This window comes from Centroberyx affinis, unplaced genomic scaffold (genome assembly GCF_046629955.1).
Source record: "Centroberyx affinis isolate AG114_WGS23_722 - 3 ecotype Tasmania unplaced genomic scaffold, CSIRO-AGI_Caff_v1 ptg000582l_1, whole genome shotgun sequence".
In the NCBI taxonomy this organism is placed as follows: Eukaryota; Metazoa; Chordata; class Actinopteri; order Beryciformes; family Berycidae; genus Centroberyx; species Centroberyx affinis.
The window spans coordinates 110,114-121,585 of NW_027279222.1; the positions used below are offsets into that span (position 1 = coordinate 110,114).

The 11,472-nt window shown below is 39.8% G+C and overlaps 3 protein-coding genes across 4 annotated transcripts; all 3 read right to left on the reverse strand.

Annotated features, from left to right (window-relative positions):
- Positions 1 to 122: 122 nt before the first annotated feature.
- Positions 123 to 3,022, reverse strand: LOC139643334 (ubiquinol-cytochrome c reductase complex assembly factor 5). The gene is made up of 2 exons (XM_071518458.1): positions 2,665 to 3,022; positions 123 to 982 (listed from the first exon to the last, which is right to left on the reverse strand). The coding sequence occupies exons 1-2, from the start codon at positions 2,816 to 2,818 to the stop codon at positions 891 to 893; spliced, it is 246 nt and encodes an 81-aa protein (XP_071374559.1). The 5' UTR covers positions 2,819 to 3,022; the 3' UTR covers positions 123 to 890.
- Positions 3,023 to 3,611: 589 nt separating this feature from the next.
- Positions 3,612 to 6,932, reverse strand: kctd6b (potassium channel tetramerization domain containing 6b). 2 transcript variants are annotated; one of them, XM_071518477.1, is made up of 3 exons: positions 6,837 to 6,932; positions 5,750 to 5,853; positions 3,612 to 5,499 (listed from the first exon to the last, which is right to left on the reverse strand). In XM_071518477.1, the coding sequence occupies exons 2-3, from the start codon at positions 5,774 to 5,776 to the stop codon at positions 4,813 to 4,815; spliced, it is 714 nt and encodes a 237-aa protein (XP_071374578.1). In that variant the 5' UTR covers positions 5,777 to 5,853; positions 6,837 to 6,932; the 3' UTR covers positions 3,612 to 4,812. The 2 variants fall into 2 exon arrangements, with proteins under 2 accessions (XP_071374578.1, XP_071374579.1); XM_071518478.1 differs by lacking the exon at positions 5,750 to 5,853 and having other exon boundaries at positions 6,837 to 6,930.
- Positions 6,933 to 7,183: 251 nt separating this feature from the next.
- Positions 7,184 to 10,459, reverse strand: abhd6b (abhydrolase domain containing 6, acylglycerol lipase b). The gene is made up of 8 exons (XM_071518479.1): positions 10,335 to 10,459; positions 9,453 to 9,609; positions 8,802 to 8,915; positions 8,543 to 8,675; positions 8,172 to 8,329; positions 7,995 to 8,049; positions 7,796 to 7,896; positions 7,184 to 7,482 (listed from the first exon to the last, which is right to left on the reverse strand). The coding sequence occupies exons 1-8, from the start codon at positions 10,457 to 10,459 to the stop codon at positions 7,303 to 7,305; spliced, it is 1,023 nt and encodes a 340-aa protein (XP_071374580.1). The 3' UTR covers positions 7,184 to 7,302.
- Positions 10,460 to 11,472: the final 1,013 nt, after the last annotated feature.

The following is an 11,472-nucleotide window of genomic DNA, read 5'->3' on the forward strand; positions in this document are numbered from 1 at the left end:
TCGTCCATGAGCAATACAGCTTTACACACAATTTTGTTAATTTGCAAGATATAGCCTCGGGCAAGAAACAGCCTATTGGTCTCTTGTCAGTGTAATTCTGCCAGTATTGAATACATCTTGACTAAATTAATTAATCTTTTTATTACTTTTGTTACATTTTTGCTGAGTTTGACTCTTTTGCGCTACCTTTATGTCTTGCATTGTTAAAAAGGTGGTATGTATAATATGTAGCATTTTTATAAATAAATATATCATGGTCAAAGTAATTGTGATACCTTGATACAGTTACTGTAAGCAAATGAGACCATGGTTGAGACGATTGGTATTGTTAGTGCGAGTCTTTCTCAAAATGAAGACTACATTTCCCATAAACCCTGCTGGTTCCTGCCACAAGGAGGACGTTGCCCTCCCCCAGTGTCTCTGCGTGTGCGTTTGTTTATTCTATCACTTTACTGAAGAGGGTAAACATGTTGGAAGTGATTTTTCTATCTGCCTTTCACTCCTTCCATGATCTGCGATTGCAAAGAACAGCGGGCTTCTTCCTGTTTTGTGCCGTAAAGCAATCCAGCAGATTTCCCCTCAAAATCCAAACCAGTGGCACATGAAGTTAAATGCAGTGTGGAGTCCGGTAGAGGCTGTCAATCTTCTCTATGATGGTCTCGTTTGTTTGCGGTAATTACACTTATGTCTCAAAATTAAAGTGGTACTGATTTATTGATGTTAAAATGTTAAAACACACAGCACCTTTAATGAGAAACATCCATAATTTTGATAAAGTATTTTTAACCCAGAAAGGTGCTATTAAGTCCATTCCAGCCTGATGGAAACAAGTGTCCAAGGACGTGTCCAGATTTCACACCTGTGTCGTCATCATTATGTCCCACCATCATTCACTTGGCTGCAGGCTCATCAAGAACTACCAAACCATCTGTGATTTTCTGCTGGTACTCCCGTTCTGACTGTTTTCTCCTGTAGACGTCATCTGGCAAACAACAAGAAAAGAGAGAAAAAAATGAAATGATAATACTACAGACATTTTTGGTACAGTAATAGCTGGAGCAGTCAAATGTGGCAGGATGCTGGACTATTGAGACTACATTCTGGATGATCCAACTTTACCAACTAGGTCTTCTCTTCAATTAGTTGTCATGTAATAATTGTTAAAAACCGGGATGACTGCCAAAGAAGAGACTTTGTGACCATGACAGAAGTGATAAGGAAACAAATCAACAGCTCAGGGATGAAACCACCTTGTATATTTATGCAACCAGGCACTAGATTCTTGTTTTTTTCTAGGAATGGTAGTCAGTTGTGTTATGAAGAGGAATAATCCTATGGATATGGCTAAAAGGTCTCAGGATACTAAGGATATTACAGGATAAGAAGAGAGAGTGGGCAGCTTTGAGGGAGAGAGGATTTTCAGTCCTCCCAGACTCCTGGGATATAACAGATAATTTTGAAGTAATGGGATATGGGTGGGGTTATAGGAAGAAGAAAAACACTATAGCTCTCTTCCTGCAAAGTTTATAAAATGCAAATGTGGCGTATCTAGTCTGTCATAAATTCAATAACACAAATACAGAGTGTGTTCCAAAAGTTGGACTGCTTGCACTTTGTATCGTGTAAGAAACAACTGTCTCAGTTCCCCCTCTGTCCTCCTCCTCCCTCCCATCTCTCAGTTTTTCCATGCTTCCTGATAGGAGACCAGCAGAGGAGGGGACAGAAGTGTAGGAAAGTCTGAGGAGGACACATCTGCATAGTCAACTACTGTGCTCTGTCCCAGTTCTATCCAGTACATCCACAATCCTAACTGCAGGCCTGTACCAACCAGACTGTACACTGCAGCATGCAACATGGCAGTTTCCACATCCCGTCACGTCATTGATTTCAGTCACTGATTGATTATACCGTCTAGGCTAGAATCTGCCTACTAAAGTCAGTATAGTGAAGCATCATATTAATCCGGAAGACTTAAATTCAATCCAGACGAGCTACTGGCCTGATTTGACTCTGTTTGGTCTCTTCTGGGACCCGCCCACCTATCTCCTTCTAGAAAAATCTGCACTGTACAGGAACAACCGAGTGGCCAGTGCGACATGGGAGATTCAAGTCATGTCGGAAATATTGGAAACTACGGATTCAGAGCAGATGAACGAGCCAAAGTGGCAAATACGACTGGGAAAGTCGGAGTTTTCCCAGATGTGACGTTTAGGGGGCGGAGAGAACATGAGACATGTCAGGAACTGATACTAACAATGATGTAGGTGAAGTTATTAGGCTGCTGTATGTTATTGTTTGGCATCCCATATTAATAACTAATATTGGTGTATGCTTCTTTTTTCACTAAGTTACTTTAGCTGTCACCCATTTTTTTCATCAATTGGCAATCCTGGCATGGATTTTTTTTTCTCCACTTCAATATGTCACCGCAGCACAAAGTAGCACTGTGTTGCTTCATTCCTAAAGTGAAACATCACCCACCAAAAAAAATGTTATGGTGTCCATTTTGTCATTATTTCCGACCAATGCACTTGTCGTGTTTACGAAATCGGATCTCAGAAGTAGAAGCTCACGAGGTGCACTTGAAATTATTCTCCTCGTGTTATATCATGTATATCGTTTGACTATTCAAGAAAATGGAGTTGGGTTTTATACTTTACGTACAGAAAGTCTCCTTCCCTATCCTCACGTTGATCATGATCCACTCCATCACGCCTCCAATACAAAAGAAGATGGGAAGGAATCTGTACGTCCCAAAACGACGTTTACCCGGTACAAGGCTCAGCATGTACTTGATGTTCTGACTCCTCCGAAACATCTTGGACAAACGGACATACAGGCGCGCTGGCCGCTTCTCGCTATACGGTTGATATGGCAACAGTGACACCGAAATACTCTACAATTTAAAGACACGATATTGTGGAAAAACTCTTACGATAACCTATTTCAGGCATATCGCATGGACCTTACTTGTCCTTTACAAGTGTTATAACAGCGAGGGACATGAGTGCGTGCGCTTTAACACCTACCGTAAACCAGACGGGCGGAGTTCTATGTAAACCGAAAGGAGAAACAACGGCAGGCCAATCGGTATACTTGGGCTACTATAACGCGCGCACCCAATAATGCGCTTGACAACGTGACATCCGGGTGTGTTTTCATTGGCTCCTGTAAACCAATGACAATATTTAAATAAGGGGAGCTAGGTCTTGTGTCCTGTAAATAGAAAAGCCTCACTGAATTAATTTCCTATACCCGAAAGCTAGAGAAGTAGGCTACACTTTAAAACCATAAATGATATACATGTAATGACTTTACTTGGACTTCAACAGTAGCATATTTTGCAACTTTTTTGTATAATTGTGCCCTCAACAAACTTTTATTAGCCTATACTTCCTTATGACTTCATGTAATATTCAAACATGTAATATTTTGTAGAAATATTATGATTATGGTTAAATATATTTAACTATCAAGACCCTCCCATCAATATTACCTGCTTTCAAAAAATCACTACTAGCCACAAGCAAGCTTGTTAGCCATCTTATGCAATCACTTGTGTCCTCATAAAAGGCAAAAAAGGTCAACCAAAAAGCTAAGTTAATGAGTGACAAATACACAAATGGGTTTATTTGGCTGTGGAGACCAAATACATCACTAGTAATATGAGCTCTAATGGGTAACATGATGACATAATACTGCAGATACACACATGGCAAATACATATACATACACAAGACACTCAGACACATGCAACACTACTAGGGTCTTTAGAAATAGTACCGTACAATAAGATAATACAGAGCTAATAAGACTAATTTTAATATCTATAGTCACCAGAAAAAAATGGCCCAAGGATAATCATACTTTATTATGCAGTCCTGCCCACTCTACATCCAAAAAAATTCTTTGTTGAAAGTGTCTCTAGTCCAAAACTTGGCTTAATTTTTGTCCAAGACAACTTGTTTAAGGGGTACAATAATATGCACAATATTTTACAATCTTTAGTTTTTGTCGACTTAAATCCCCAAACTGTTATCTATAGGGTTCATGTACACACATCTACATGTGGCTTTGATGCCAGATCTAGACATAGCGTCTTAAATCTGTGTTAAATCATGGCTATCTGGTTACAATCAAACAGTTAATGACTGGATTGGGTGTAAACAGGCTCTTAGACACTGGGAACCAGATCAATGACATAAAATACACAATTATTCTGCAGGGAATAGTTATACCCACATTCTTTAGCATAGTTTGGCATTGGGGGTAAAAGACAGTGTTCCTAAATAAAAACACATTGCAAAGGATTGCATTTTTGTTTTATAAGAAATGTGTTTTTGTTTTTGTAAAACAAAAATAAAAACAATTTGATAAACTGATTATGACCTTGAGAACATTTGCAGTCATATCACTATTTATTTATTTATTTATTTTTGCAATGACGTACTCATTACTCCTGGACATAATAAAAAAAAATTGTACCCAAATATGTGCATCACAGCAACGGTTTCTTTGTATCTTGTGGTAGCCCAGCTGAGAATATTTTGCACCATAATAACATTTGTGCACCACAACAGATTTTGTTTCACCATTAAATCAAAAGATTTTTATTCCTTTGATATTATCTGTCTGGATATTGTGCGTGTTACGTACCACTGTGATCTAAATAATCCATAAAATATTAATTACTAGTGACACATATCCAAATTGTGCAACAGTCTTATTTGTTCTCTTTTAATCACAATTTAAACTTTTCTAATTCATTATTATGACAAACCTCTACTAATGTCATCTATAACAATATTTTCATCAGTCTTCAACTTTGAGCGCCGGCCTACAGAAAGTCCAGTGATGCTCCACTGTGTTCTCGTTTGCACGCTCGCTCATGTGATGCACACGTGTGTTCCGAATGGTGAAGCCTTGTTTCATGATGTAGTCCATCAGGTGAACCCTGAGGGACACCTCTTGATGATAGTCACATGGTCCGAAGGTGAAAGACACCTGGCAGTCTCTAGTGTCCATCATGTGTTTGTTCCACTTCGTGAAGTTGTTGGAAATCCCCTCCAGCAGGGCGTGTACCTTTGTGGTTATGGTCAGCTGAGTGATGATAACAGCCACTGGGTTTGAGTACTTTGACAGTTTCCGTGTGCTGGACAGTTCCACTACCTGCTCGAAGATGTCAGGAGGGTAGAGCGGCTTGGGATCATTAAGGCACTGGATCAGAGGCTCAATCTGGTAGAAGTCTGCCTCTTTCCTCAGGAGGTCCGTCTCTGTGAAGTCCAGAGGAAGAGTGAGCTCAGATGTCCGCAGGAAGTTCAGGATGTACCGGAAAAGTGTCCCGTCGCGATCGATGAAGTAATTCCCCTGGGAGTCGCGGGTTGTGGGGAAATCTCCCCGGAACATGGCACCCAGCATGGAGTCTGGATAGCGCTGCAGGGTTGATAAGCTGGTGGTATAAAGGTGACCTCCCACGTTCAAGGTGACAGGATTAGTCATCTACAACAAAAGAGAGCAGAGAGGATAAGAATCACAAGTTTGCATGAGGAAAAAGGAAATTATAATTTGCATATAACAGTTCTAGTCTATAATGTGAACAGTATAAATGACTACTGGGATGTAGACACATTAAACAAAAATAAACCACACACTTAGTGTATATATTCTATACTGATAATCAACAAACATTTCTATAGCAGCAACATCTGACATTGCTCTTACTCTGGACTGACTTTGAACCATCTCTTACCCTATGGCCCCAGTCTCCATTATCCATTTGTAGAAAAAGATGCCCACTTGGTCAGAACCAATACAGAGAGGCAATGAATGTAGTTTGGTTTACTTCAATATCACCTATGAAAAGAGTCACAATACATGAGCTGTAACAAAATTTGATATGAAGAATATGAAGGACGAGAAGGATGCCAAATCAAACAGGCTCAGTTAAAATGCTGGCAGGCTCTTTCTGCCACAAAGTTAGCAGTATCTGATAGTATTCACTTACTCAAACTTGAAGAGCTTGTCCTTCCATAAGGATTGGATTAGATGAGAACTGCTCTACCAGGGAGCTTGCTTGCTTGGGAGAAAGCAATGCTAGCATTTTAAATTAAATGGCTATTTAACACTGCTCATTTATGAGTTACGAGATTATTTAAAACACTAGATTTGGTACATTTTCTGAGGAAAATTTGGGTGTGCTTTCTGACAAAGCAACGGTATGTATGTGTGAGTGTGTGTAAGCATAGGTGAAATAACGCATGCATGGATCAAACCTAATTCATGCCACCAGAGTGCTACCTGGCGCTGCTAAAGTCACAATTTAAGGAGATATAGCCATTTATTTCCATCTGGGTAACTTATACAGCTGTATAGCTGCAGATAAAGTAACAGCGTTCAGTAGTCAAGCTAATGTTCAAACTTGCCATACCACCCAAATACAATTCACTGTTTCCATGCAATAAACATGAAGCAAGTTAGCTAACGAGCTAGGGTAGCAAGCAAGCAAGTACATTTTATTAAAAATCAATGACGTTAGTAGTCCATAAATCTTGTTTGGGTCCATTAAGATGTCGACCACAGACCAAGATTTCCATAACAAGAAAAAAACATACAGACTCGTCCACTGAATCGTCTACTGGCAATGCTATGCAGCATTATTAGCTTACTGGCTAATGGCTGGCTAGCTACAAGCTAACATACCTCGCCAGCAGTCCAGAAACCATTCGCTCGCTCGGTGATAACTAATGTTAACGCCAGTAAGCTGCTTGCTGGCAAAACGGACTTTATTTAGACTAACGTTACGTCAGAATAAAATTGAAGTTTAAATCAACTCTTACCAGTTCTCTTGCTTGACTACGTGTCTCTGTAATAACAACGGTCCACTGTGTCTACTAGATGGTGCAGACAGATATTCATTGATGTTTGCCGCTGACACACAAAGCTGTAGCAGCGGGCAGCTGTGCTCCGCTCGAGGCTGCAGCAAAACTGCGCACATCATGAACTGGGAGGGAGGGAGGAGGTGCTGCTGCACACAGGCACCTCTGGATGAATACATTACACCAGTACATCTGAATGGATTCACACAGGACTGCTTGGGATTTTATTTTCATCATCCAAACTGCATTACAAATGAAATCTTTGTAGCTACAAAAATGATTTATATAGACACTTATATGATGCTGGTACAGCCTTGCCTACTACCTTAGTGTAAATTCTGAGTAGTGAACATCTGTCGATGCAATCATATAGGCTACAAGAACATGTGAAACATTGTAATGGGAGGAAAAAAATAAATTCTTTATATCATGAAGACTTCTTGGTGCTGCCCTTGGTATCTTGCTGGGAGATGATGAACTCCAAGATGAGTTTGGCTGTGCGGCGGGGCCTTTCCATCACCACAGAGTGACCACAGTTCTCCAGCAGGTCCACTCTGCACCCAGGCAAGGCCTCTGCAACCACTGTGGCTCCAGACACATCCACCACCTGGAGGGAAATGGGATGAAGAATGAAATATGGAAAATCATTACATCACATACTGTATATATGACTGAAGTTTCATTTCTCCATAGATTCTTATCCATTTCAGCCATTAACTGTGTTGAGGACTGACAGAGATGAAGGTCACAAGTTGGTACACAGCTACATGAATTTCACTATTACATAAGTAACAAAGAGCTGCTAGGTCATCACTCCTACAGGCTTTATGAATCAGACCCTGATGTCCATGTCTGAGAATATAGTCATTCCATTAGTGTAACATGCTGGGGGGAAAAAATAAGACCCGACTGAGTATTACCTGGTCTTGTTTCCCCCATATCACTTGTAAAGGTGCAGTGATCAGATGTAAGTGTTCCTGTAAGGCATATCTTGATTTTTCACCAACAATCTCCATAAAAACTAAACAAAAACAGACAATCATAGGTATTTTAGCCAACATAGATTATATTGTGACATGTGGGAAATGCTGGAAATATTTCAGACTCAAGTGAACTAACCTTCTTGGTAAAATTCATTGTGAGGCAGCCGGACATCTACCAATCCTTGAAGAATCTAAACCATGGAAGCACAATGTATAAACAGCAACAGAATGATTGTCATTTGGAAGAGATTGTGGTGCTGACTGCATACAAAGTGAAGTTCACAATGCTTTCAGTTTCAAGTGTGGACCTGACCTGTTGAGGGATCTTAAAGCGAACATGGGAACAAAGTCTCAACATGTCCTCCATCTCCTCCGGTGTAGTGGGGATCAGTGGGATGCTTATTGTGTAATGGCTATGCTCCAGGTCCTGCAGATGATTGTCAAATTTGGTCTCACATGGGTGTCTTATACCTGTGGATTAAATGCAGTGTTTTCTGATAAGAAACAGAAGATGCACATTTACACATAATAATAAACTGTAAAGGAAAGGTGGATTAATAAAGGGTATATACAATATATGATCTATCTATCTAAATTAAGCCATGTTATGTTACTTTTGGCTTGGTTACTTTACTTTGCATATAACACTTGTATGTTTATACACGCACACACAGAGTAACTGACCGTCTGGACAAATGAGAGTCATGCTACAGATTTCGGCGGGGTAGCAGGCAGCGTAAACTCCAGCTACGTTTCCCCCCATGGAGGTTCCCACCAGATGAAATGGTTTCCTGTTCAAGCGAACGGTCTCTACAAACTGAGAAGCACGAGGAACGAGGATCATTTCACTTATACAGTTACTTCTGAAAAGTACAGGTCAGTATGCCACCCCATGCATATGTATGGAAAAAAAGATACAACAACAAAAAAAGTGTGCGTCTACCTGATGGATCCTTCTGACCTGGCCCTGGATGGAGTAATCCTCTGTGTTGGTGCGTGTGGTTCCCTCATGGCCAGGCATGTCCACACACAGGATGTGCAAGTGTTTGGGTAGATACTAAAGAGCAACGGTGGAAGAAATACACAAATCTGTTACAATCAAGTCCTCCATTCAACATTCTCATTGACTAAAACTATCCATGTATTTGGTATCAAATTTGCTTAAGTATGACAAATAAAAGTACTCCATACAATACAAAATACAGTACAAAAGTTTCTATTGGCTATTACATCAACGCAGCTAACAATGAATCAAAGCAGGTGAGATGGGAAAAAACATAATGATGGCATTATTTATAAGGGAAGACAACATTTTGGATTTGAGTTTACCTTAAATACTGTAAGTGATGAAGATGTTTCAGCCAGATCAATGTAAGAATTAAATACGTCCCTGAATAGTGTGTGACACATTGGTAAATGGAGGAGGCTTGACTGTCTAGTTGAGTAGGTATTGATTTGTGAGTTAGTAGTAAAAAAAAATCTTAAAGCTAAAGGCAATCTTTGTTTTTCACTCAATAAAAGATGAAATCAAACTCATGAATTAAAAAGTCAGCTAAGTTCATGAGTTCATGTTGTGTGTTTTAGATCCCCTGACCTTGACGACAGTGAGCCAGGTGTCTTTGTGGGCCGAGAAGCCGTGCAGCATGAGGATGGACGGCCTCATGCCTGGCTTCCCTCTGTAGGAGTAGCAGAAGCGATAGCCGCCACAGTCTGCGTATCGCACCTGCAGGCCCAGCGTCCGCCTCCAGTACCTGCAGAGGAGGAGGGAGGGATGGCAGCTGGTGAACTTATAGCTCAACACACACACACACACACACACACACACACACACACACACACACACACACTCACACACACACACACATACAGAAATATGACTGCAGTGGAATGGAATTCAATTCTGGGCCTGGATGCAAATTTTTATGGGCCACCGTCCTCATAGATGGCAGTTGATAATGTCAGTTTTCATAGTAATTTGAATCCTCAGCACCTTGGACATGATGTAGTTAAACTGCCTGTACCTACTGTATTTCTATCATTCTCAGTGTGCTCCTTTGAGGTGATTCAGAAAGCTTCACTCTTACACACACACACGGTGTGTAGTGTTGGCATCGAAGGGGGATGGGTTGGAGCGATATCAGGTGTTTTATACTTAGCAATGTGAAATAGAATTTGCTTAGATTTCTGGTCTCATTCATTTAGAGTTTCATACAATGAGTTTTCACAGCATATTTGATTGTTCATAGAAGTTCAGATTAAATTTTCTGAAAGATTCGATTTCTGTAATTAGAAAATACAAAATGCATTTGATTAAAAACATTCCTTGCCATGAGTATTTGTTAGAAGGATTATCATTTGTAACAAGATGCAGTTTTGATTCACTGTATTCTTGCCCATCTCTGGCACTCTGAAGAGAATTCATCACGGGTATTTTAACATACAGTGAAGGACGGGACAACACCCTCATCCGCCTTACCAGTGGTACACTTTAATGAGTGCTGAGGGCCAGAGAAGGAACGATGCTACGAAGGCCAGAATGGGAATAGCCAGTGTTCCCCCAGCAATGACAAACAGGTTCACCACATCTAGATCGGCTGCCATGGCTCACCTGACAAACATGAACACACACATTACACACATGCATGCAGTAACTCATGTGGTTAAAATGTTGGGGGAGGGGCATAATCAATATAACAACCATACAATGCTTTGTGGAGATGAGGCATAATAGTTATCCAAAACAATTAATGTTGACAGCAGCACACAGAAGAACTAGTGACAATATTGTGTTTCTTTAACAACCTGTGTACATAATAAGTCGTTTTTGTATAGAATAATAGAATGTTATAGGTCCAACTTGTACAGTTAAACAACCCAATTAAAACATGCACTTCTCTAAATTTACTATATAGTCCTATCACATACCGTTTAAAAAATTTAACAACTTACTTTATGAGATTATTTTTTTATTCCTCTTGAATCTTCTGTCACAGGCAGACACATGTGACTGATGCTTCAACAGCAGCTCTATAGATTAGTCTAACATGCAGATACAAAACTTTGCTTTGCAGTTGTTTATGTGTAGAAAGTGTAAATATTCAACTTATCTTCCTCCAACTGATGATGAAATTTGTCAAAATTGTCCTTGTAGAGAGCAGTGGTCCTGGCAGATTATGTTTGCTGTGGATGAGCTCATTGATTATTACTTATCATTGGGGAAAACCGGGCCACTACATTATTCGGTCAACCTTTTAAAGTGAACGTACAGGCCAGACTGGGCCCTGGCTCAGTAACGTCAATGCACTGTCAAAGCTCCCAACAGCCAAACATTGACAACATTTCATAAAACATTTTCATATTATTTATTATGCACTGTCACCAAAAATTATAGAATATATAAAGTGTTTAATATACTGTAGTAACAAAGTAACTAAAAAATCAATTTTTGTTGAAAACAAGTGTTGTGTTAAAATACAAAACGAAGAAAAAAATGCAGATTATTTGTATGACATTATGTGATAACACTGTGAATTACACTCAGTTTCAATAGTAGCCTACAACAACTAAATACAACAGTAGCAACTAAAGTCAGGAGAGGGATTACAGTACAACCA

Bases quoted from the DNA above. Each gene is read 5' to 3' on its own strand.
- kctd6b (XM_071518477.1), bottom strand. From the start codon at position 5,776: ATGGATAATGGAGACTGGGGCCATAGG. The intron at 5,500-5,749 runs GTAAGAGATGGT...CTTTTGTTGTAG, and splicing joins ATGGAGACTGGGGCCATAGG to ATGACTAATCCTGTCACCTT.
- abhd6b (XM_071518479.1), bottom strand. From the start codon at position 10,459: ATGGCAGCCGATCTAGATGTGGTGAACCTGTTTGTCATTGCTGGGGGA. The intron at 9,610-10,334 runs GTAAGGCGGATG...CCTCCTCTGCAG, and splicing joins CTCATTAAAGTGTACCACTG to GTACTGGAGGCGGACGCTGG. The intron at 8,676-8,801 runs GTAGACGCACAC...CGTGCTTCTCAG, and splicing joins AGGTCAGAAGGATCCATCAG to TTTGTAGAGACCGTTCGCTT.
- LOC139643334 (XM_071518458.1), bottom strand. From the start codon at position 2,818: ATGTTTCGGAGGAGTCAGAACATCAAGTACATGCTGAGCCTTGTACCG. The intron at 983-2,664 runs GTACGTAAAGTA...GTTGTTTGCCAG, and splicing joins GATAGGGAAGGAGACTTTCT to ATGACGTCTACAGGAGAAAA.